Consider the following 26,806-nt stretch of genomic DNA (forward strand, 5'->3'; position numbering starts at 1 on the left):
CCACTTAGCGATGCACCAGCTATCCATATCGTTGTCGGGATCGCTGGTGCATCACCAAGTGTAACGGTACCCTTACGTTGAAAGGAGGGGACTTCTAGAAAGATTAAATATGACTAACAAGAAAAAGAGGTAAAGAAATAGGTAAGACGTGAGTCATCAACTGAGAAGGTGCGGTGTAACAGAATATCAAGACTAGAAGTTCTTCATACCCATTACTGAGTATGTAGTTTCCGGGAGAGGAAAGGAGGAATACAGGGAATAGGATGTTGTGGAAGTCAATAGTGCAATGGGATTTTATGTAACTTCACTTGTTTTCAGCCTGTGACTCGACTCATGTAAAAGGTGTGATAGGCCTGATCTGATTGTTAGATGAATTAAGATTTTTTTAATAAGACACAAACCTTTCACATCCTTCTCTAGCAAAAGTGTTGCTGACAATAGTAACTTCTACATAAAAAACTATTGGTGATGATCTGGATGGAAATCTCTTAGGCTACTTTCACACTTCAGTTTTTTAGCATACGGCACAATGCGAAATATGTAAAAACCGGATCCGGCGCCGGTTGCCACCAGATCCGTTTTTTTCCCCAGAGTTTTATTAGCGCTGCATGCTCATGCATCGCGTCCGGCTTTTGCCGGATGCGGCAAAAATCGTCTGTCCAGCGCCATGAAAAATGTTGCATGCAACATTTTTTCCCTGTGCCAGACCGCTTTTTACCACTGCACATGCCCGGCAACTTTCCTCGGGCATGAGTGTTAACCCTCAATGCGGCGAAAAAAATCTCTCTCTCTCCAGAACGGGAGGATTGATGTCCCATCGCCCTGTCTGCTCCTTTAAATTTCTACTCTACCATAACCGGCAATAACAAGGATCCGGTGTCAAGAGTTTTCTCCCAAATCCGATATCGCGGCTTTTAACCGCAGACCGCCGGATCCAAAAGCCGGAAATGTAAAAGTAGCCTAACGTAACCATTTGAAAAACAATAAAATTCTTAGGCCAAGTGCACACTGTGTTTGAGTTGCTCCTGACACATAATTTAACGTTCTCTTTGCCACACAGACACTAATTTATTGTATAAGTCCGCATGGCGGAGGGATGCCCATATAGCCTGCAGTCACTGCCTCGTGTATACCGCCTGAGTGTATAGATGCCCAACAGAGGCCACACAGAACGCACCTACACTTAGAACGTAAACCCTACTGGTGAAAAATGTACAATTTGTTTTTTCTGCATTTTTTTTTAACCCTCTTTCAAAACGTGCCAATGGAAAGATTTACAGACTAAGGACAAAATGTAAAATGTACCACCCATAAGATGCAGATTACAAAATGACTGCACTAATGACCATTACTGCTTATCCATAAGGGTTTAGCATACATTTTCACAAAATAGGTGTCAAAAGTTAGTTTGAGGAAGTCATCAAATAACACAAAAAACCCCTCCTAAGTGTAAAACCACAGAAAGAGGTCAGAGTATATTCACACAAAATAATCCACTTTAATAAATCAAACACATAAAATTGTATCAAACAGAGTAGCACTAACAAAGCAGGGAAATTGGGGAATGATGAACCGGAGGATAGCTAGGAATCACAATCCAAAGTAGATATACATATAGAGAACTAGTAAGGGTTATGTATGAGGCACCATAGATAATCCATAGAAAGAAAAAAAAAATCACAGTTGCTTAAGCGTTCCAAATTGCCCCATAAAAGAGCATACTCTAGTGAGGTGGAACCTTTAAATGCAGTAACGGTATTTTAGAAGGTGCTGCAGTGGATAGTGTGCAATAAGGCAGCAGAGAATTAAAGTGCAAGTGAATAAGGTATAACTCACATGGTATTAGCAAGATAGACTCCAGCCTGTCGGCTCTACGCGCGTTTTGCCGTGTCCTGACGAAGACCGACGAAACGCGCATAAAGGCAGCAGGCCGGGGGCTATCTTGCCAATACCATGTGAGTTATACCTTATTCACTTGCACTTTAATTCTCTGCTGCCTAATTGCACAATATCCACTGCAGCACCTTCTAAAATACCGTTACTGCATTTAAAGGTTCCACCTCACTAGAGTATGCTCTTTTATGGGGCAATTTGGAACGCTTACGCAACTGTGATTTTTCTCTATGGATTATCTATGGTGCCTTATACATAACCCTTACTAGTTCTCTATATGTATATCTACTTTGGATTGTGATTCCTAGCTATCCTCCGGTTCATCATTCCCGAATTTCCCTGCTTTGCTAGTGCTACTCTGATTTGATACAATTTTATATGTGTTTGAATTAATAAACTGGGTAATTTTGTGTGAATGTACTCTTTGACCTCTTTCTGTGGTTTTACACTCAGGGTTTTTTTTTTGTGTTATCCATAAGGGTGCATTGTGATATCTAGGGTTTATGTCCGAAAAAGTGCTGAAAGGTAAATCGATAGTTCGTAACCTAAGACCTCCAAGCATGCGCATTTATTATGTATGACTTTTGTGGACCTAACTACAGTAGATCTTTCTTCTGGTTTTGGAGACCAGTAGATCATTGAGGCAGGAGCTCTTTCCTTCAGTGGGGCTGGGACTATAAGTAAAGAAAAGAAATAAGAGATTGAAGTCCTCCAGAGACGGGGAAATCTATGGATGTAGCCATCAGATTTACTTAGTAAATGGGACTTTGTGCAATATATATTCTTTACCCTGTTGGTTGTGAGTATGGCAGGGTTGTTTCTCAGAGTGGTGAGGAAGTTTAACTGGTTTTTCATTGAATACTGATGCAGGTAATGAGGGCTTTGTGACTACACACTATATTGTGGAGAAGTTACCATCTCCGGGCAAACTTTAGGACAACCGATGCAATCTACTTGATCGCGTTTACTTTAGGGGAAAAATGACCTCAATTAGCTTTAAAATCACAGCATTATTGTGACTTGCTGGGACTTCAATACTTTCTTACAAGACAGTCACAAGCCAAAATCACAAAGTCCCCCTGGAGCTGTGGCAATGATGCAATCTTACTACACATCATTGGTGTCACCGTGGAGCTCTGGCCTAAAGTGTGGCATCAACTGGCTAAACCGAATAACTGAAAACCTGTCTATTGAGGCTCATAAATCAGCAAATCGTGTCAATATGTGCAATGTAAGGCACCTACAATAGTAGCCCCCCAAACATCTCACAGCACAAGTGTAGGAGCACACAGGTAGGACCAACCCAGCTGGAGACCAGCGCTGAACTTACCTGATGGCGCGGCAATGTTTTCACAAACCGTCTAAACACTTGGGACTTTTTCAGCTTCACAAATAAACTGGTACCTACCAGATGGCTGGAAATAGGATTTATATATGCCCGCGCATCAATAAGATTTTTTTTTTTTTAAATGCATTTCAGATTTTTGATATTTGCAATATTTTCTTGGGCTCTACACATGCACCTAATGACAGCCACACATCAGTGTGTCCCGATCTCCTGGCAAAAACTTGACAGTCTTGTAACTGGAAATCCCTAACTGGTTAGTTAATAGGGCGTTACTCAGACATGGTCTGATTCTGGAAGTTTAGTTTTTATCCCTCATTTGAAGGTACTCCTTTAACTGTTTGCAGATCTGCTGATTTGACAATAACAAAACTAATTTAATTAAAATGTGAGAAAGTTCTTTTGCCGCTCTAAATCCTGTGCTGATAAATAAATGTCTTTTTGCCAAGAGCAATCAAAAATAGAGATTGCACTTGACAAAAAAGTTTAATTATTAGTTTATGTGCCTGCGGCATAGTGCATTTAAATGGTTTATCCAGATTTGGCATGAAAGTCTGCAGTTACTTTACGTACGGTGCAGACAGGATTCTCCGATGCCTCGCTCAGTACACTTGCATTGAGCGAGACTGCACACCTCTAGTTGGAATGTGGCCAGAAGCATGCATAGCGCATACTTGCTGACCACTCCCGGCACTGGCAAGTCCTGACAGCGCACGTCGTGAGAATTTACAAGTTTGCAGTCACATAGAATGACTTCAGACTTTTGTGCCAAACCTGGACAACACCTTTAACATGTCTAAGATTTAGAGAAGTGTATAAATATACAGTTGGCTACAAAGCTCCTCCTAGTGGTAGCGGCAGGTTATTTTTTTTCCATATCTGCAGGAGATTTGACCCTCTATTAGAAAAAAAACAATGCTTCAGCCGCTATAAAATTACAAGTTTTGTAAGGATGTTGGCGTTGTGGAGTGACTTCTATCACAAGAGCGCTGCAGCCTTTCAGAGGCCGCCGATTAGCTGCAGCCGTCCGAGTTCCAGCAGCTGCAGACATTGCTAGAACGTCACCAGTCCAAGAGGCGACTATGGCATGTAACCCCTAAGTGACCGGGCCAAATTTTTCAAATTTGACCAGTGTCACTTTATGTGGTATTAACTCTGGAACGCTTCAACATTGATTCTGAGATTGGTTTTTCGTAACATTGTACTTTATGTTAATGGTAAGTTTATGTCGATAGTTTCTGCATTTATAAAAAAAAAAACAAAAAAAAAACCTGAAATTTGTCAAAAGAAAAAATTCTAGAAATTTGCCATTTTCAAACTTTGAATGGTTATCCCTTTAATTCAGACAGACAGTCATACCACATAAAATAGTCATTATATAACTGCTTTACATCAGCACCATTTTTAAAATCTCATTTTATTGTTAGGATATTGGAAGGTTTAAAATTGTAGCAGTAATTTTTCATTTTTTCAAGGAAATTTACAGAACTTTTTTTAAGGGACCTATTCAGTTTTGAAGCGACTTTGGTGGACCTGTGTGTTGTAAAACCCCCAAAGGTGAGACAATTTTAAAAACAGCACCCCTCAACATATTCATTAACCCTTCACGTGCTTTTCAGGAATTAATGCAAAGTGACATGACAGGAAGGAAAAATGTTATTTTTACAACCTAAATATTGCTAGCTATTTAACAGGCCGCTATAGCTGACAGACTCTAAGGCAGTTATTTGGCCACTAACTTCCATGGCAAACATCAGCACACAATCTTGATCTCAGGGTGGAATTAAAAAGGGAACAACCCACGCATCCCCCCCCCCGTTAACCATTTAGATGCCGTAATCACTGACAGCAGCATCTAATGGGTTAGAAATCCATGGTTGGTGCCAAAACCAATCAAGGCTGATACAGTGAGGTGTCAGCTATAGTGTACAGTCGACAGCTGCTGCATTTTCAACAGTCGTGGGATGCTATTGTCTGATTTGTGAGGTCAGTAAAAAGACGTATTGGTGGTCACTAAGGGGTTAAGAAGGGGGTTGCCCATGAGTGGACTCCTTTAATTAGATACAAGTCTTATTTAAAAGAACGCAAGATTTAGGCAGCTGGGAAGTCCATTGTTTAGCTCATTAAGACAAAATCTGTGTCTGAGTGGGAGACAGCAAGGAGGTTGATAAAGGCTTGGAAGTCTAACTATACGCGAGACAGCTCTATTTGTACTTTAATGATAGGGTCCAAAGTACCGTATTTTTCAGGCTATAAGACGCACTTTTTTCCTCCCAAAATGTGGAGGAAAATGGGGGTTGCCTCTTATAGTCTAGATGTACTGGCTCTGGCTGTGGAGCGGTTTCGGCAGAGCAGCGGCTCACTCCTGTGCCTGCTGCTAAACAGAAATGAATATTCACTGCATTCCACGCCCATGGGCGTGGAGGGAAATAAATATTAATTTTTGGCATCCTGGTATGATTGGCCCCATCCTTATTCTGGAATGATTGGCCCCATCCCGGACTTGGTATGCATGGTTCCATCAGAAAAGATTAAAAAAAAAACAAAAAAACAAAAAAAAACAAAAAACATTACACTTACCCCTTCCTCTGCTCCCTCGCAGTGTCCGGCTCCTTTGCCAGCAGCTCTTCATTGCTCTTCAGTAGTGCGCAGTGTCAGCCGGGACCTTCCTGCTGCAGCCGGCGATCACGTGTGCCGATATTTAAGAGAATTGAATATTCTGAATAAGCATTGACACACTTGACTGCCGTCGGGAGCAGCAGGAAGCCAGTGGCGGACACTAAGCGCTACTGAAGTTCAACGAATACTCACTGCTCTCTGCGATGAACAGTCCCGGTGCGTATTCCGTTAGCTGTGCTCTGCTTGTGAGCAGCGCATTACGTCCTTGCCATGTGTGCTTACAAGCATTAAGCAGCTGCTGGGACACTGCGGCGGAGTGCCGGGTAGGTAAGTGTAATGGCTTTTTTATTTTTATCTTTTCTGATGGGACCATGCATACCAAGACCAGGGTGGAGCCAATTATACCAGGATAAGGATGGGGCCATGCATACCATGACTGGGATGGGGGCCAATCATACCAGGTTAAGGATGGGGCCATGCATACTTGGACAAGATGGGGACCCTGCATACCAGTACAGGGATGAGGGCGATCTTTACTGCCAGGATAAGTGGGACCATTCCTACAAGGATAGGGATGAGGGGGGCCATGCATACCAGGCTAGAAGGCTAGGGATGTGGGGGCATGCATACCAGGATAGGGATGAGGGCCATGCATATCAGGATGGGGTTAAGGGGGCCATGTGTATCAGGATGGCGATGAGGGGACCATATTTACCAGGATAGGGGATATTAAGTACAGAATTGACCACATTTTTTGCTTCAGTTTTTTTTCCCCCCTAATTTCCTCCTCTAAAACCTAGGTGCGTCTTATGGTCCGGTGCATCTTATAGTTAGAAAAATATGGTACTAATAGTTGGGTGTTCCAGCAAAATCAGATCAAGGCTGCTTCATTAAGTTCGCAGTAGCTTGTAAATGGATTATTGCATGTCCTGTGTAATCTCAGGGCTTACACTTAATGGATGCACAACCCTAAAAAAAATTAAAAAAATAAAACTTTACACTGAATCTATTTTAAAGCTGCTATCACTTTCATGACACAGCGATTATGTAAGGCTGGACCCACAGTAACGAGCTATGACAATTCATGAAAAACAGGTGTCTTTATGTAACTAAATATGAACCAAAATAAACTACATCAACACTTTTTAAACAAACAGATTTTTTTAATAAAACAGAACAGAGATTAACAGACATGTACAATGCTATATTTGCTTGCCAACAATATTGAAGTATCCCTGAACACCCAACATTATATAGTAATTAACTTCTAGAGAGGTTTTACACAGTTTAAAACATTTAGTAAAATATTAAAAGTCTGAATCTAAGCAACCATAGGAAAGAGGTCAGGTTTGGCAGGGGCTATAAACAGCAGCTGTAGTAACAGAGAACGGCAAGCTACAAAAAGGTATAAGCTTATTAGAATTGCTAGAACTTCTTGATTTTGTTTACCAAGGTCCCCGGAAATATGTAAAATGCCACCTGTATACCAAGCTCCTGATTTACTGTACCAAAAGAAAGTTATAAAGTTATTTTGAACAATTTACAAAACTTCAAATTTTAAAAATTTGCATAAACGGCTGAAATCGTAATTGTTTTGCTTTATTGAATTGCTTTCTGCTTTCTTGATCCGTATCGAATTCTAAACCTACATTTGGGTTTGTTTTTCTGTTCATGTGCTGGGACATCAAAACATAACAGCCCGGAAGCGGTCACTTGACTACTTTAAAAAGACCCGCTAACTTTAATAGGGTCCAATGGGTTTTATATGATGCAGATCTGAGCAATGTCTTACCAGGGAGCAGTGTTTTTCGGGAAGCTTAACATCTATAATCCAAAACAATTGTTGACATGACTTAAAGTGTAATATTTAAATTTTTATTTCATAAATCAATAGTACACATGAAAATGGGCCACTTTGTAACATATCTTATCGGAGAAATCTGTTTCTTTCTCCGCCAGGAGTGCGCGTTCATTTTCAGAATTCACGGGTAAAAATCTGTAGTCAGTGAAGAGGGAATGTCACATTACTGAGATAGAAGATGGCAGCTGATACTGATAAGATCCTGGGTAGAGTGGAGGAGCTATAGGCAGAACTCCTCCTTCCTCCCCATTCCCTTGCAACATTCTGTCCTCACTGAATAACAGATTTTACCCGTGAATTAAGAATATGGATCATGAATGATCAGTCCTGGTGGAGACCGGAGCAGATTTTCTCTGATGAAACATACTACAAAGTTGCTCATTTTCAGGTGTACTATTGATATATGAAATAAAAATTAAAAACAACGGTTACTCTTAAAGTAGCGTTTATAAGCGACGCATTGTATTTCTATAGACTGTATGCACACCCCAAGTTTAAAGGGAACATGACGGCTAATGCATGTATCAGACATTGGCTCTATATTTCATGTGTATATCTGGAAAAGTGCGGCGGGAGAGAAGAATCTGCCTTCTGTAATTTTTTTTCCTCTGAAATGCTGCAGGGTTTAAGGGTATATGCACACGTTGCAGATTCGTGTGCGGATTTTTCCGCGTAGGTCAAAATGCCTGCGTTTTACCTGCGGATTTCACCTGCGGATTCCTATAATGGAACAGGTGTAAAAACGCTGCGGAATCCACACAAAGAATTGACATGTTGCAGAAAATAAACCGCTGTGTATCCGCGCGGAATTTTCCGCAGAATGTGCACAGCGGATTTTGTTTTCCATAGGATTACATGGTACTGTACATCCCTTGGAAAACTGCTGCGAATCCACAGATGCATCAGCAACGTGTGCACATCCCCTAAGAGTCAAACATACCATGAAACCATACAGCCAGTGCCCGATCCACCAGTAGCATGCATCAGCTCTTAGGCTCCCTTTAAAAGCCTCTCTGACACTAAGCTGTCATCAAGCAATGTATGAAGAAAACATGAAGTATCACAATCTCTACAGAACAGTAAAGCAAATAACATTAAACGATCTTAATTTCATAATATTAACTCTGGAATGTTGTTTAGATGAGAATTACCTTTTTTTAACAAAAGATAGAACATCATATAGATTTTTGGGAAAATATTCAGTATAACTTGCATTTTATTCTCAACCCTGGTGTGTGTTTGTATGCATAGGAGTCCAGTGGGTGTTCCTACTCAGTGACTGACAGTCGTCCGTGTATTATTCTGCATGCATCCCTAGTTTTCACTTCGTAAGATCACCCACTGGACTCGTCCATATAAACACCAGGAATTTCAAAGAATATATGAGTCCTGTAGGCGGACGCACTCAGTGATTGACAGCTATCTGCATACAAAGCCATACAGGAAAGACAGTCGATCACAAAAGAATCGCCCACTGGACTATTGTGCTTACGAATGGCAGGGATTATCAATAAATAAAATGCAAGCGATACTGAAACACTTCCCAAAAAAATATCACTCTGATCGGCTCCTCTTGCTCCATGACATCCTGCCTGCGGATCAGAAATCATTTACAACACGACAGGTTCCCTTTAAAGGGAATCTGTCACCCGTTTTTTGGCTTTGCAGCTGCTGGCATAGACATCGGGGGCTTATCTACAGCATTCTGTAATGCTGTAGATAAGCCTCCGATGTAACCTGAAAGAAGAAAAACAGGTTATATTATACTCACCGAGGTGGGCGGTCCGGTCCGATGGGTGTCACCGTCCCGTCCGGCGCCTCCCTTCTTCATGCGATGCCGTCCTCTTCTCCCATCCTGTAATGACTCCGGCGCAGGCGCATTGCTCTGTGAGGGCAGAGCAGAGTCCTGCAGTGCGCAGGCGTCGGGAGAGGTCTGGCGCCTGCGCACTGCAGAATTCTGCTCTGCCCTCAACAGGGCAGAGCAATGCGCCTGCGCCGGAGCCATTTCAGGACGGGAGAAGAGGACGTCATCGCATGAAGAAGGGAGGTGCCGGACTGGACCGCAACACCCATCGGACCGCCCACCTCGGTGAGTATAATATATCGTGTTTTTCTTCTCTTTCAGGTTACATCGGGGGCTTATCTACAGCATTACAGAATGCTGTAGATAAGGCCCCGATGTCTATGCCAGCAGCTAATAGGGGATAAAAAGGATGACAGATACCCTTTATGAGAAATCTACTTTGTGTTTTACATAGTACTCTTTACTCTCCTTGAGGTAAAACTGGTCAAAATTAAGGCAAATATTTTCAGAAGTGCTGTGTGTATAAAGAGCAGCCATTATATTCAGTGTTCCAATTTCTTCTCTCTTTTTTTTTCCTGAGCGCTCATGGGAAAATCCATGCAAAAACTGTCTCCTTTCACACAATGAGAAATCATTGAAACATGAAAAGGTTCATAGGGGTTGTCCGGGCTTAGGCTACCAGATTGCAGACTTGTGAATCCTCATATCGCGCACACTGCACAAACTATCAGGATTCTCCATTGTCGGCAGGGGCATGACCACAAGTATGTGATTTGCATACATGTGGTCATGTGCCGACTAGATGGGCACAGCCCTACTCAACGCAAGCGTGTTGAGCGACACCAGAAACAGTCTAGTCGGGATGTGGCCGCAAGTATAAAAAACGGGTAATTTGAGTCACATTACCACTCGATCCTGGCAGCAGACAATCCTGGCATGACGTGAAGGTTCATAAGTGCAGTCACTTAGGCTACAAGTCTGCTGTCACGCTAAAGCAGGACAACCCCTTTAAGATTTGTGTATTTTGTTGAGCAACATTGTGTAACCAGGGCCAGGCTGCAGGTGTCATAGATACCTAAAACCATGTTGCTCATTTTCCACGCTGATAAGTCTGTAGTCACTAACTGCTGAAATGTGAAAGTATGAATGTGAACGCAGTCACGATTTCCCTGTATCCACAGTGTGAATGGGCAATCACGTGAATACATAAATACGATATCTATACTTTGCGGTCACATACCGATTAGACTGTCATCCAGGTCTCTACATGTTTTATTAAGGAGAATCGCAGTAGGATCAAGCCGGTACGTGATGGCGAGGTATGCAAGTCGCACATATATAGTCACGTGACTGTCCACGAACTGTGAATGCAGGCTGAATCATGACAGTGTGAGCATTTCACGGTCACAATTTGTATTCAATGACTACAGACTTTTCTTTTCAGCCCGGAAAACCTCAAACTGTAAAAGATGGACACTAAATGAAATCCTGTCTAAGGAAACGGGTATCAAGTGTTTGATGCCAATCATTCAAAATCTAGAACTACGGAAATCAAATAAAATAAATATTCTAGGAAATGAGCATTTGTCTCAAAAGAGTGCAGAAAAAATATCTTGGCGATAAACAAGAGGACTTATCTCCGATATTCGCATTTTTCTTGACTTCTTATTACAATTAAAAGACCTCATTTAGTGGAGGTGGGGCGGAGGCATTACGTAAAAGGAAAACCATCATGAACCACAAAAGAAAAGAGCTTGTTTTTGTGGAGTTACCAATGCATGGATTATAGCCTTGATGCCTACAGCTGTTGTGTGCCCCATGAGCCCTAGCTCCGGTGACGAAGGGTCACTGTATGGATGCAAGTCGCCATTCACACCAATGTAGCCACATCCAAGCCCACATTTTAGTCAGTCTTGTAAATAGCGATTTGGATCCACACAATAAAGACCCTACACAAGTGAGCCGATGAGCGATAGCTCATCAACAGCCCAAAATATAACTGACTGCATCAGCCAATACTGGACATACTCAACTGATGACACAGCGGGTGGTGAGCATCATATACGAAAAATTCAATATGCAAAACCAGCGTTTTGACCTTTGACTGTTCATTTTACCAAACGAACATTTGTTAGGGTCAAAATAGGACATTTTGGTCAGCTTATCCAACGTGTACGGGCACCATGAGATACAACAAAGCACAACATTGGAGCAGAAAAGATGGACCTATTGTTATTTTCCTTTAAACTGTATCTAGGATTACGGTAATTATAAAAATATATGTATGATTATACAAATAGAACATATAAAACCAAAAAAACTAACCCTATAGAAACAAACCACAACTATTTTTGGTCTACATCCTGCAAAACTCTGTCCCAAAAGAAATATGGATTCAGCGAGACCACAATTATCCTAAATGATATGCTTTAAAGGGAACCCATCACAGGAGTCATGCTGCCCGAACCACATGGAGGAGGACACAATCTGGCTGTGGCCACCATGTAGGTTTTATTCTATGCTGTGTTTCAAAGAAAACATACTTTAGTCAGTCGGTACTGTGGATCAAAACGGACTAGTCTGAGCGAAGTCTCCGGTGGCTTCTCCCTGCTTGATCTTTAACGGATAGGTCTTTCCATATGTATACACACAAACATATAGGTAAAATTGACAGTCTTTGAAAGCAGGGTGGGAAGAAGCCACTGGTGACTGGCCTAGGACTTGTCAGCCAGGACACACAGTGCCAGGCAGCCTAGCTAACTACATTATGCCTATAACATCGCAGTATGGCTGCAACAGCATAGGCAGTGTCTGATGCATGCCGTACCTAGTGTCCGATGTATGCAGGACATAATACAGGCAAGTATGAAATCAGATAACTAGATCCCTTTAAATATTAACAAAAAAATTTAAGTAATTGTTCTAACCTGAACACACTCACACTGAAGATAGTATATGATAGCTTCACCTAAAACTATAGATAAAGCATCTTTATTAGTATGCATCCTAAATTAAAAATTTTAATATTACATTTTTACACAAATATGTATGACCATATACTTTAGAGAACTGCTGGAAGACAGTAGCTGGCACACAATTCCCTCTCTACCATATTGATTTGCAAAGACAACTGCCGTCTGTGATGGACAGCCATTTCCAAGGCCACCATATCAAGCCATGTCTTTCCCGCAGCAGCCGCTGCAAGGAGACACGTATGGTTGGACCTACTCCTCAGATGTATAAAACCTGGAGAGGTAGTGATTATCAAATGTGCTCAGCTAAGAAGTGACCATGCTTAGGTAAGGCATTATCCAAGCATGCCCAGGCAACAAAGAGTGCCTTCGGCATGCGCAAATAATATGTTCCGAGTCCCCGCGCCTGCATGTCTCGCGGCTGTTCGACAACTGCAACACATGCAGGGATTGCCCAACAAACAAGCAATCCCTGCATGTGTTGCAGTTGTCTAACAGCTGCGAGACATGCAGCCGCAGGCTCTCGTACATATTTTTTGAGCACGCCGAAAAACTCTTAGCACACGATCATCATCACTAACAGGGGTATCAGAAACCGGACCTAAGGCGATCAGGTGACTGCCAGGCTGGCTTTTGTTTCAAGCAGGGGTAGTCTTCATGAGACACAAGCGTTAGCTCTCAAACCAGTACATTATTTGTAAAGAGGAAAAGCCAGAAGCAAGAGGAACAACCTGGGAAAAAAATCCAACCTATAGCAGCTCTGTTGCAATACCAAGCACACCACTATAACTTTTAAAATATTATGAACTCTAAATGAACATTAAGTAAAGGTCATCCCTTCATCCACACACACAAATGCAATTCTCATATTTTCTTGTAAAAGGTTAAAGCTAATAAATTTAGTTAAGAACTCGAGTGGTCAAAGCAGAACTAAAACAAATGAGTTGGAAACACTGAACTGCTCCCGTCTACTGACCAGGCCTAACTGTAACATGCAACAAAGGGTAGCACTGCAAGAACCAAAAGTAAAAGCTTTCCAATCAACAAGATGCAGATTTCCAATGAATACTCATGAGAATTACAAAATGTGATTTTGCCGAAAACATCGAAATAAGAAAAAAAAAAAAAGGCATTGGTAAAGACAAAGATGGCAGGTCATTGCCTCTATGTTCCATAAATAGTGATGGCAAATGTCAAATTACAAGCAGGGATAACAAATGAAGAGTAGGCATTGTCAATAGAAATGGTTTTAGCAGTAACTCTTCTTGCAAGCATCTTTTTGTTTGTTTTTACAGACCTGAGGAGTCAATATTACACTGGGGCTGGTGAACAGGCAACACCAGGTCCCACGTGTTAAGAAAACAGTTAATGCAGGTTCCCACTCATTGTTTCACATGTTCAGTATCAAAAAGGCGCCTGGTACAAATTGCATAGCAGTGTGTGCAGACTATCACAATGAAGAACTGTCTTTCCTTTCTAGTAGTACATGTGGGGAACAAAGTAGTTTACCAGCTTAAATTCATTGAGGCAGGCTGGACTGCAGAACCTCTTCCACTGTCCGTCCACCATGAGCACATTGTCTCCAGCTCCTTTGCTTGGCAGGTATTCACCGCAATGCTCACAGCAATTCATGATCAAGCCGTTGGCCATCCTGTAGCGGTTGAAGCAATGGTCGCTGCACAGCTTGTGTGTCATGTTTTTAAAGCTAACTTCATGACGAATCTGGAAAGACACATCCAGAGAAACATCGTTAGGAGATGCACAAAACCACAACCTACAAAACCAACCCAGCCATGCTGCCTTATGTTAAGGTCCAGAGAAAACAATCTAAAGGCTATTCAGATAATAAAAAGTGCTGCCATAACGCTACAATATTTCCTTACTTTATGATTGGGGGAAATCAGTGTTTTTTTGGTACCAGCAGCAGCACATCTCCCGTCAAATGCAATTAAAGTGATTCTGCCACCAGGTTATTACCATGTAATCTGAGAGCACCATAATGTAAGGGCAGAGACCCAGATTCCAGCGATATGTCACTTGCTGGGCTGCTTGACGTCATTTTGACACAATCCGTTTTCTCTGCTGCAGATATGGCCGTGCTCAGAATGTGGAGCTCTGTATAACCCCGCCCACACCACTGTCTGGCAGCTTTCTATGCACACTGAAAGAAAGCTGCCAATCAGTGGGGGGGGGGCAGGATTACACAGAGCAGTTGACTAGGAGGCACGAGACACCTAGTCCTGTATTGATAATCTCCTGCTGATAAAACATTGATTTTATAGAAACAGCAACACACATCCCAGTGATACATCACTGAAATCAGGGTCTTGGTCTTTGTCCCTACATTATGCTGCTCTCAGATTACATGGTAAAAACCTGCTGACAGATTTCCTTTAAATATGATCAAAACATTGTTGGTACTCCAAAATTGTATACATAAAGACTTCAATTCTTCACCATGGGAAAAAAAAAGTATACAAATTTGGCATCGCTGTACTGACTTGATGGATGACATTCCCAGTGTATTGTATGGTGAAACAAAAGGGGTCATTAAAAACTAATTTGCATGCATGCAAAAGAAAACAAACAACAACAAGTAGCCCTCATATGGCTATGTTCACGGAAAGAAAAAAAGTTATGACTCTTCAAAGCATGGGGAATATATAGCTAAACAGCTATTAACGAAAAATTGGCCACAAGCTAGTGACCATAGATCTGCCAGAGGCAATGACTGACTAAAAAAAAGGGTCATGCTATTTAGAGGGTCATTCCTAAATTTGTAAGTCACACCCTTATAAACAAGAGCAGTACAATAGACAATGAATGGAACAGAGTTGGAACACATGTACCTTTGCTTTGCTGAAGACGGGACTCTGCAGAGGCTAGTTCCCAAGCTTCGTTCTCAGGTTCAGCAAGTTATCCCATAATGCATGGATCAAGAACTTACAATTTGAGGAATAACCCTTTAAGCAGTAGGCTTTGGATGGCTAGTACCTCATTTTTTTTAAAAAAAAAGATTTTTCATGGCTGGTTTCCCTTTAAATGTTTAGAACATGAATATTCTAGGTTTTTTTTTTGTACAGGGCCGATTAAGAACGGCAAGTAGTGGAAGAGCAAGACGTAAAAAAAAAAAAACGCACTAAAATCCTCATCTTTGTGATGGTGCCCATCAGTCACAGTAAAGGAAAGTACTGAAAAGGCTACTCATATTCAGGAACGTTATCGGATAATCCAAGCAAGTATTTACGTGAACTTTCAGAATTTTCAGAATTTTAAAGAGGTTGTCCACTACTGGACAACCCAAACCTTTCCTTTTAACTGCCAAAATACCCCCAGGTAAAATAAGAAAAAAAAAAGAAAAAAAAAACAGCACACATGACCTCCTGGAATGGCAATGCTCCAGCAATGTTGACATGGTCTCCGCTGGCAGTAGTATAATATTGTTATGTCACTGTGACCGCTGCAGCCAATTAACTGCCACCGATAAGTAATGGACGACACCTTTAAAAGAAATAAATGATGTACCTCTGTTAGTTTGCCGCAGATAGTGCACCTGGACTTGTTTTGATTTTTGGCAGAGTTCTGCTTGTCCTCGTATAATGACAGACAGTAGGTACTGCAGAATTCCTGGAAGGATTCACTTGAATCTACTTGGGCAACAATTGTACCTTTCATTGCTGTTATATCTCTGAAATAAAAACAAAGACATCTCAACATGCAGACGACACACTCAAGTGGGTATAAAGTATTCAACGTACAAAGCTGATATCAGAAAAATATTTGATGATAAAAGTTAAGCACTCTCTCAAAGGTCTTGTTTCACAGCATTTGCACTTGGAGTTTACTTTGTGGCAGGGCTAAAGGGCATGTCACAAATGCTATGGCCTGTAAAATGCTTACAGCAATAAACATCCTGTGTTGCTCTTCTCCTTTAGGCTACGTTTACATGTTGCGCTTTTGATGCGTTTTTTCCTGCAGGCAAAACCTGCTCTCTTGGTAGTAAAGAATCAACTTATAAAAACAGGGATTTTTGTGTACTCACCATAAAATCCTTTTCTCCGAGCCACTCATTTGGGGACACAGGTCCATGGGTGTTATGCTGCTGCCACTAGGAGACTGACACTAAGTTAATACAAAGAAAGTTAGCTCCTCCTCTGCAGTATAACACCATTATGCTGGCTCCCAGAGAATCAGTTCAGTGCGAAAGCAGGAGATCATTAACAACATATAATAGTACAACATGTCAAATTAAGAACAAGAACAAGCCATTAAGCTAACAGGGTGGGTGCTGTGTCTCCCAATGAGTGGCTTGGAGAAAAGGATTTTACGGCGAGTACACAAAAATCCCTGTTTCTCCTTCACCTCATTGAGGGACACAGGACCATGGGACATCCCAAAGCAGTCCCTGGGTGGGAAAACAACATAAAAGATCAGGCTTCACATAAATAGCTGCTTAGATGTGCACCACCGAGGCCTGCAGAATTCTTCTGCCCAGACCAGGATCAGCAGAAGCCTGAGTGTGAATATTATAGTGCTTCAAGAAAGTATGTAGACTGGACTGAGTCGCAGCCTTACAGACCTGCTCCACTGATGCCTAATACCGAATGGCCCAAAAAGCCCTCACCGACCGAGTGGAGTGTGCCCTGAACCCCGCTGGGATAAGCTTACCTCTGACGCGGTAGGACTCCTAGCTGGTGGAATGAATCCACCTGGCTATCATGGCCTTTGAAGCGGCTAAACACTTCTTGTGACCGTCAGGAAGCACGAAGAAAGCAACCAACCTTCGGAAGGACACCGTCCTCGAGACGCACCTTCTCAGTGCTCTGACTACATCCAGAGTGTGGAGAGCCCTTTCCACCCTGTGGACTGGAGCCGGACAAAATGAAGGAAGAACAATGTCCTCGTTAAGGTGCAGGAAAGATTATATATCTTTGTACCGTGTTAGCCAGTAGATAGAAAAATATTTAGAATTGAGAGTCCTCAGTGGTTGATACCTTTTAATGGCTAACTGAAAAGATGGTAACAAATTGCAAGCTTTCGAGACTACTCAAGTCTCTTCATCAGGCATTGACTAATACAGATGTTGTATTAGGGCGGCACGGTGGCTCAGTGGTTAGCGCTGCAGCCTTGCAGCGCTGGGGTCCTGGGTTCGAATCCAACAACATCTGCAAGGAGTTTGTATGTTCTCCCCGTGTTTGCGTGGGTTTCCTCCGGGTTCTCCGGTTTCCTCCCACATTCTAAAGACATACTAATAGGGAATTTAGATTGTGAGCCCCATCGGGGACAGTTATGATAATGTGTGTGCAAACTGTAAAGCGCTGCGGAATATGTTAGCGCTATATAAAAATAAAGATTATTATTATTATTATTATTATTATTATTATTAGTCCAGCCTGATGAAGAGACCCGAGTAGTCTCGAAAGCTTGCAATTTGTTACCATCTTTTCAGTTACCCATTATCAACCACTGAGGACTCTCAATTCTAAATATTTTTCTCATTAAGGTGATATACAATAATAAATTATATTGTGGTACCCTGTTAGTCAGAAAAATCAATGTAAATACTTTTCCGCCCAATGATGACAAAAGTATTCTCAGGGTGATACCTTTATTGGCTAACCAGAAAATATTATGTTTGCAAGCTTTCAGAGCACAGTGGCTCCTTCAAGCAAGATAAATGGATAAGAAAAAAGCACAACATTTAAAGGGATACTACAGTAGGATATTTGTTCATTAAGTGGGATGTGTGATGCCTCCTAAAGATGAGTCAAGGAAATTGAATTAGCATTTTCTTACAAATGGAGAGGCAGTTGGAATGATGTTCTTAGTTGTCTGAAGTCCTTCTGGTGGAAGTGTGAACTGTGTCCATGTAGTGAATCATAAATCCAGGTGGTATATTGAGTCCTAGTGTCAAAGTGTTGAACAACCTTATAAGTTTAAATTCTCAAATTTTTCTCTCTCTGTCATCCTTAAAATGACCTTTTAGTATTAAGACTTTTAAGTGCGTCATACAATATCCAGTTCCAGAGAAATGTTTTGCCACAGGCGTGTCCATTTCATTCCTGATTGTATGTCTGTGTAAATTCATCCTTGTTTGTAGTTTTTGCATGGTTTCCCCAATATAGATAGCTCCAGGGCACCTCATGCATTGTATTATGTACACCACATTGGAGGATGTACATGAAAAGGAACCCATGACCTTATAGTCCTGATTTGTGTTTGGTACACGGACTATATTTGTTGGTAATATGGGGGTACAAGTTTTTCATTTTTTATTGTTACATGGGAATGTGCCAATCATTGATGGTGATGAGGACACTTCTGACAAGGAGATTCATTAAGTTAGGGGGCTGTTTGTAGGAGAGAAGTGGTAGTTGTGGGAATATGTCTTTCAATTTGTGGTCTCTGTGGAATATGGGTTGGAGATCAGCACCAATTTTCCTTAGGATGCTCATGTGGGGGTTGTATGTGACCACAAGAAGTACCCTGTTGTTGTCCTCATTAAGGTGGAAAGACGAGATGACCTTGGGCAAAAAAGATGGGGACGGCGTGGGGACAACCTTGTCCTGATGGAAAATAAGGAAAGGCACCCAAAAGGACAAAGCGGCTAGCTCCGGAACTCGCCTGATTGATGTGATCGCAACGAGAAAGGCGACCTTCCAGGACAGAAAGGTCAGCGAAATGTCCTGAAGCGGTTCAAAAGGAGTTTCCTTTAGAACTCCCAGGACCAAGTTGAGGTCCCAAGGATCTAAAGGCATGCGATAAGGGGGTACCACATGTGAAACCCCTTGCATGAAAGTCTTCACCTGAATTTTGTCGCGATCCTATGCTGGAATATGACCAAAGGCGGAGATCTGGCCTTTGAGAGAGCTGAGCGCCAGGCCTGAGTCCAGACCGGCCTGTAGGAACTCTAAAATGGTAGGAATAGAGACGAGAGGAGGATGTCCACGATCCTTGCACCAACACAGGTTTATGAGCACTATTCATTGTGGAAATGACCTGTTGTGAAAAACCAACCTGGGTCAAAACCCAGGATTCAATGGCCAAGCCGTTAAACACAGGGCCGCTGAGTTCTGGTGGCAAATCGGACCCTGGGAAAGATCTGGACGGTCGCCAGGGCACGTCGGCAACGAGGTGCACCAACTCCACGAACCACGCCTGGCATGATCAATCCAGAGCAACCAGGATCACTGCAACCCCCCCTCCACCTTGATCTTCTCAATGCCCATCATCTGAGAGCTTGCCTGACCCGCAGAGATAAATGCCACCGGCGGTCGAGGGAGAACGGGTTCCTGTCCCAAGCCGCAGGGGACGAAGGTGCAGTTGCGCAAAAGGAACCGCTTCCATTGCTGCCACCATTTTCCACAGTACCCTCAGTAAAATCGGATGGAAAGAGGGGATGATTGACAAAGTGCGCAGGCTCCATGTTGAAGGGCTAGGACCTTGTCTTGAGGGAGAATCACCAACCCTCGAGAGGTGTCCAGGGTCTGGGACGGGGGAAGTCTTGGTTAAGTTTATCAGCCAGCACAGGCGAGAAAGGGTATCGCAAGTGATACGAACGGACTCCGCGCAGTCGTGGAAAGACGGACCCGTGACTAGAAGGTCACCCAGATAGGGCAGAACGACCATGCCCCGAGAGTGCAAGATGGACATGACTGCCGCCATCACCTTTGTGAACACTCTTGGAGCGGTAGCGAGGCCGAAGGGCAAGGCCGTGAACTGAAAATGCTATTCATCAATGGCGAAACGCAGGAATTTCTGGTGTGGGGGGGAATTGTGACATTCAGGTAAGCATCCCGAATGTGGATGGATGCCAGAAACTTCCCTTTTTCCATTGAAGCAATGACCGAACGCAGAAGCTGCATGCAGAAATGACGGGCCTTGACAAACTTGTTTAGAAGTTTGAGGTCTAGTATGGGTCTCACCTTTCCGTCCTTTTTGGGACAACAAATAGGTTTGAGTAGAATCTCTCAAACCTTTCGTTTTCTGGGACCGGGACAATGACACAATGAATCTATGGCTAGGGAAAAAGCTTTTGCCTTAGTCTCTGACGTTGGAGGAAGGGAAGGGGAGAAACGTGTTGAGGGACGCGAAGACAAATCGAATTTTTATCCGGTAGACACCAGGTCTCAGACCCATTTGTCGTGGAAGACAGAAAGCCAGGCCTGACAAAACAGAAGTAGGAGGCCGCCTACCTTGCTGGTGTCGACCGGATAACGCCAGGAGTCATTGGGCGGAAAATCTCTGACACCTAGATCCCTTAGATCTAGACTGTTTGGACCAACTTTTCCATTGCTGATTGGGCCTATAGGAGGTCTGGGATCCTCTGTCTTTGCATGGTGAGCGCCCTGATCCGGAAGTAGTGGTAGTGGACCAGCCTGGATTGGCGCAAAAGGTTTGGAAACGGATTTGTTGTTGACGCCAAAAAGGACACCTAAGCCTCTGCTAGGGAAGAAATTTGCTCTTTCCTCCTGTAGCATCAGAGATAAGCTGATCCAGCTTCTCTCCAAATAAACGGCCACTCTGGCAAGGAAGGGATGTCAGAGACTTTTTTGACGCAGAATCCGCTTTCCATTCACTGATGCCAAAAAAAGTGCCTCTGTACATCCAGGGGTTCAAGCTCTTCTGTTTGTGATGGCATTTGCCGCTGACAGAGCAGCACAGCTAGCCACATCCAGAGATGCGTGTACCAGGTAATCTCCTGCCCGAGAAATATGGCTGGCCAGATGCATTGCCTTCTGAGGAAGATCACTGCTCTGAATGGAATTAGCCAAGTTCTCCGACCAAGAGACCATTGCTTTAGCTACCCAAGCTGCAGCGAAAGATGGATAGAGAGCCGAACCTGAGGCCTCGAAGACATAGCAAGCCAAATTTTGACTGTCTGTGGGATTTTTAATGGATGATCCATCCGACAGGGATAGAAGAGTTTTGGATGCCAGGCGAGACACTGGCGGGTCTACTACAGGAGATTCAGCCCAATCTTTAGTCAGATTAGCTGAAAAAGGATACTTCGCCTCAAGATGTCTTTGTCCTGTGAAGCGTTTATCCGGTCGATCCATGTGCCGATTAACTACAGCCTGAAACTTCGGGTGAATGGAAAATGCTCTATGAGGGCGTTTAGTACTCTTGAAGGACACAGCGTGATCAGACACAGAGCCGGAGTCTTCGTCAACCTTCAGTCTGGTTGACAGCCTCAATCAGCGAATCCACAGTTTTCTGAAAATCTGGCGAATCCGGATCCAAGGAGGCGTCCGATTCATACACAGAATTGTATTCGCTACAAACCTCTGGAAAGGGAGAGCGAGGATGCCAAGGCACGTGATTACTCGGGTGACGTACTACGGATCCGTTTTCTAGACGCCTGTACGTTTCTAGAGTGCTTACGGCCCTTACTAGCCGACGGCTCTTGTGTAGGAGAGGATCCATCTACATCAGTCATGCCAATGCTGCGATCCACAGCATGATCACGGAGGGATTCAATTACTTTGGCCAGAGAAACCATGGATTGTGACAGTGACGAAACCCACTCAGGGGGACTAAGTACACTGGGTTTCACGGCGGCGGATGGCTCCTGAGCATATTTGGAGTCACAGGCTTTGCAGAGCGGCGAACTCTGAGCTTTAGGAAACGCAGACTGGCAGGAGAACATGAAGTGAAATGGACTAATAGTCTTGAGATTTTTTTTTAGGTGCCTTAGGCTGGGACATGATGTACCCCTCTATGTGCCCTTTCATAGGGATCCTACAGAGTATGGGATATAGCAGAGGGGCGTGAGAGCTGTAGTGCAGCGCTCCCTTACCCAGATCCTGTGTCCCCTATCTCTTCTTTGCAGTGTGGCACTTCTGATGTGGTTAGTGCTGTCTTCAGCGCTGATGCCTCCAGGTCCTTGTGCCAGGAAGCCGCTTCCGTATGCCAGCGTGTCCTGAGGCGGCAGGGGAAGGAGAAAGATGGCCTCCGAGATCTGCATAGGCACTCCTCATCCAGGACGAGAAGCGACGAAATAGTGGGCGGGGCCACCAGAGCGTGTCATAGCGCAGGCGGAGTCTCCGGCTACGGCATGCACAAGACTTAAGCCGGAGGCAAAATTTTTCGCCGCCGTCTGGCGTCAAACAGGAGAAAAGCCAGATGTTCGTGCACTTACCCGGAGTAGATCCTATTGTCGCTGCTGGTTTTTGGACGGTGCAGGGATATAGGGGGAACCCTCAATCCACCATCCCTTTCGTAGGGAGGTGGAGCGTGACCGTCCACCTCCTTACATCATCTGCTTTAACTGTGGTGATGCAGTGGGGGCTGCACGGACGACAAAAAAAGTGCCACTGTACAGCCAAGGGGTTCAATCCCCTAGGATGGGACAGAGCTGGTTGTCCGGCATTAAGCCTGGCTGCAGAAGAGGGTACATGTAGGAGACACTCCATGTGCTCGTCTGTTGATGGTGCGGGGAGATCGGTGCCCTTTAAGTGACCCGTCTCCCCTAAAAATCAGCCCAGGCATGGCATCCCACATCGCCGGAGGGTGTATGTGGAGGAGACACTCCACGTTCCTGCCTGATGTTTGGGGAGATCGGAACCTTGAAAGGATCCGTCGCCCCTTCATCCGAAGAATAAAGTAAAAATCAAAAAAATTGAAGTGTTAAAATAAAAAAGGATTTTTCATCTGAAGACTAGACCTATGTGCCTCCTACAGGCACAAGCATGAACTGGTTCTCTGGGAGCCAGCATGAGGGTGTATACTGCAGAGGAGGAGCTAACTTTCTTTGTATTAACTTATTAATATCTAGTGGCAACAGCATACAACCATGGTCCTGTGTCCCCCCAATGAGGCGAAGGAGAAGGCACGTTTTGTAGAGCTTTTGCCACGTTTTTGTCAGTGTACATTTGTCTCTTATCAATGGACAACATCTGCAAGGAGTTTGAATGTTCTCCCCATGTTTGTGTGGGTTTCCTCTGGGTTCTTCGGTTTCCTCCCAAACTCCAAAGATATGCTGATAGGGAATTCAGATTTCCCCAATGGGGACAGTGTCAATAATATCTGTAAAGCACTGTGGAATTAATGGCGCTATATAGGCGAGTAAAATAAATAAATAAATGCTGAAAGTTTAGTGCACAGGAAAAATAATCTGATTCAACGTCATCAGGTTTTGGCACCAGAAACGGTGAAAAAACGCTGTGAAAAAAAGCTGCAAAAAAAAAGCTGAAAGAAGTGATATGCTGTATTTTGCAAAAACGCAGCTCTCTGACAAAATAGTCAGGAAAGAAAACAAAAACAAGATGTGTACATGAGATTTCTGAAATCTCAGACTTTGCTGGTCATGTGAAACACAGCTGAAAATTTGCATAAAAAACGCTTAAAAAAACAGCTGCAAAAAGGCAACGTGTGAAGATAACCTTATTCAGATTCTTCCTTTCAGTAAAGGTGACAATTCTGGTACTATGAGTAAGAGAATAATGCAGTTTCCTTACGTATACGGTTTAGGTTTGCTTCATTACCACGATGTTTTAAAATGTAAGGTCATGATTAGAAAATTCAATGATTCGCAAACTTAATATTGTCTGGCAGATTTGGGATTTCATATAAAAAAAAATATTTTTTTGTGTTAAGACTATATATTTTAAAGTCGTGCAATACACACTAGCCACTAAGCCGAATAATAGAATCCTACTTCTAGCTGACATTAACCGCAAGAACATGCGAATTGTAGGGGACATGGATTGTAATGCAATACTTAACGGGTTTTGTCCACCCCTCATTGCCTGCCCCATATAAAAGTAAAAATACCTACTCACCTGGGGTGATGGCGCCTGCTCACTGTTTAAGTGATGTTGTTACGTCACGTGAGCCCTGCGCCCAATCAGCGCTGGCTTCACTGTCCTTGCCGTTGGACGAATTGAACATCAACCGGAAGTCCAATTAGTTCAAAGACGGGAACATTGTAGCCGGCGTCGATTTGGCGCAGGGCTCGTGCGACATAACATCACGTAAGTACCGGGAGAGCGTGTGCAGACAACGCTGGAATGGCGCTGGCACCGCAGGCGAGTAGTTTTTATTTTAACAGGGGAAAGCACAGACTGAGAAGGGTTTGTCCTAGTAGTGGGCAACACCTTTCAGGCTATGTGCACACGATGCAGATTTCCAGCGGTTCCACAGCGGATTTTACCACGCAGAAACGATGCATATCTGCATTGTGATGTACAGTAGCATGTTAGTCAATTGAAAAAAACGCTGTGCAGACGCTGCAGTTTTTCAGCGCGGTTTTCTTGCGGTACAAAATATGCAACATGTCACTTGTTTTGTGCGGTTTTCCACCTGCTCCATTCTCCAAATCTGCAGGGGGAAAACCGCACAAAAACCGCGATAAAAATGGAAGAAATCCGCAGGAAAAATGCAGGTCATTTGACCTGCGGATTTCTTCAATTCTGCGCGGAAAAATCTGCAGGTAAAAAAGTCTGTGTGCACTCAGCCTAAATCAGCCTTTACTAATCAGAGCAAATGTCATTATGAAGGGAGGGAGAGGAGGAGAGCTGTGATATCACCTGTTGAGAGTGCTGGATCCTGTGATCTCTACTGTATAGAGTGGTTCCTTTTCATCGTGTGATGAGATTGTTGAAAAACCTCCTATTTTGATTTTCTGTTAAACCACCTCACCTGGTTGCGCTGCTGCCCTAACAATGTGCTCTCTCATGCTGCAAATAGATGAGCGCTGGTAGGAGTGCAGCAATCCAACCAGCTTTCGAGCTTGGCTTGCATGCTCCTTGCTTAGGAAAGCAGTCACCTCTGATACATTGCAGGGGTGGCCGGCAAACTAGGCAACAAGTAGTATACTATAAACTTTAAAGTCTCTCCGTTCATGAAAACAGAGGATTTTTAAAAAGGGGGAAATTGCCAAGTTGATCATCTTTATAAAGTTCTCAATTTGACACATTTAAGAAGTTGAAACAACCTCTGAACATAAAAAAATTGATTCAAACAATAGATCATTTTCTAATGACAAATTCCCTTTAATGAATGGCCTGATATATTTAAAGTGGCTGAACAATGCTTTTCTACAGTAGTCACATGTCTGCTCTGGATGACTGATAAGATATCACTTAGTTTTCATTCCATTTTTATACCATTCTGGGCATTTTTTTTATTCTAAGTAGCCCAAAAATTTAAGAATTCCTGTTCTGTGCTTTCTCACATTCCTCTACAATATGTTTATACCACAGTGGCTTACTTTTTGCACATAGTGCAGAGCTTCTTTGTAGCTGGTTTCTGTGAAAAGGATGACAAGCAAGTAGTGGAACAAAACAAATGAGTGGATCCTTTCCGCTGATATGCAGTCTGCCCTTTCTGAAGCGGCTTCTTGCAGTTTGCACAAGTGACTTTAACAGCTTTTGAGGGCTGCTGTGATAAAGACTGCAAGACTTGTTTCGGAAGGGAGGCCACTGGTGACATGGTATCCACGCCAGGTTGCTGATTCCGAGGAAATGATGCAGATTGCGATATCCAAGCATCTAAAATGAAATAAAAAAAAAAAAAAAAAAGAAACCAGGGCGTTTCGTATATTAACGAATTTAAGAATGCAAGTTATGACCCCATTTCCCCAACTTCTAGATACAACTTGACCCTGAGGTAGAAGATGGAATCATGCTGGATACCGCACCACCAACCAACGATGTGCTGTGTTAAGCTACATCTATACTACACAATGTGTGGTGATAAATGACCTGAGACTAACAACATGTTTGACGATCGCCAGTAATTTAAAAGAGAAACTCTCAGGTTCCCGTCTTTATCTCACCCTGTTTATGGCTTCCGAAAAGCGCCTTTGCTTTCATTTTCACTTTAATTTCCTTAAAGTAATTTCATTTCGCCAGGTATATTCAAGTCAGTGGGTGTTTTTAATCCCCCAGACTAATCGTTATTAGCTATTATGACTAATAATGTTATCACGCCCATGTGGACATGAGTAACATGATTTGCACCATCAGCTCTTTGAAAATATCTGTTTTACGAAATGCGCAGTACGCCAAATGTACACACGACGTCATTGGCGCATGCCCAGGGAGGCATTGGTGACTCAGGTTACCCGCGATTCTGTAAATTTTGCAGTCGGTCAATTTTACCTTGTCCCCTTCTTTAAGGTATATTTGTTTCCAAAGGACACCAGCCAATTAGCAGTCGATTATTAGCCTGTTTATACAGGCAGACCAAAGTGAACGATGTGCACTGATATAGGAAACTTAGGAAAGATATTTATCTTTGTATCGTGTTAGCCAGTAGATAGAAGAATATTTAGATGAAAAGATGGTAACATCTTTTCAGTTAGCCAT

The 26,806-nt window shown here is 43.1% G+C and overlaps 1 protein-coding gene across 1 annotated transcript in view; it reads right to left on the reverse strand.

Annotated features, from left to right (window-relative positions):
* The window catches only part of ZMYM2 (zinc finger MYM-type containing 2), a 116,600-nt gene that overhangs the window by 41,118 nt on the left and 48,676 nt on the right, over window positions 1-26,806 (reverse strand). Inside the window, exons 3-5 of the mRNA XM_073583065.1 lie at window positions 25,708-25,987; window positions 16,020-16,182; window positions 14,004-14,216 (exon numbers count right to left, since the gene is read on the reverse strand). Coding sequence (XP_073439166.1) covers window positions 14,004-14,216; window positions 16,020-16,182; window positions 25,708-25,987 — 656 coding nt within the window. The remainder of the gene's footprint in view (window positions 1-14,003; window positions 14,217-16,019; window positions 16,183-25,707; window positions 25,988-26,806) is intronic.

The sequence above is a fragment of the Dendrobates tinctorius genome, unplaced genomic scaffold (genome assembly GCF_039654945.1).
Source record: "Dendrobates tinctorius isolate UK_male_01 unplaced genomic scaffold, ASM3965494v1 ptg000075l, whole genome shotgun sequence".
Classification (NCBI taxonomy): Eukaryota; Metazoa; Chordata; class Amphibia; order Anura; family Dendrobatidae; genus Dendrobates; species Dendrobates tinctorius.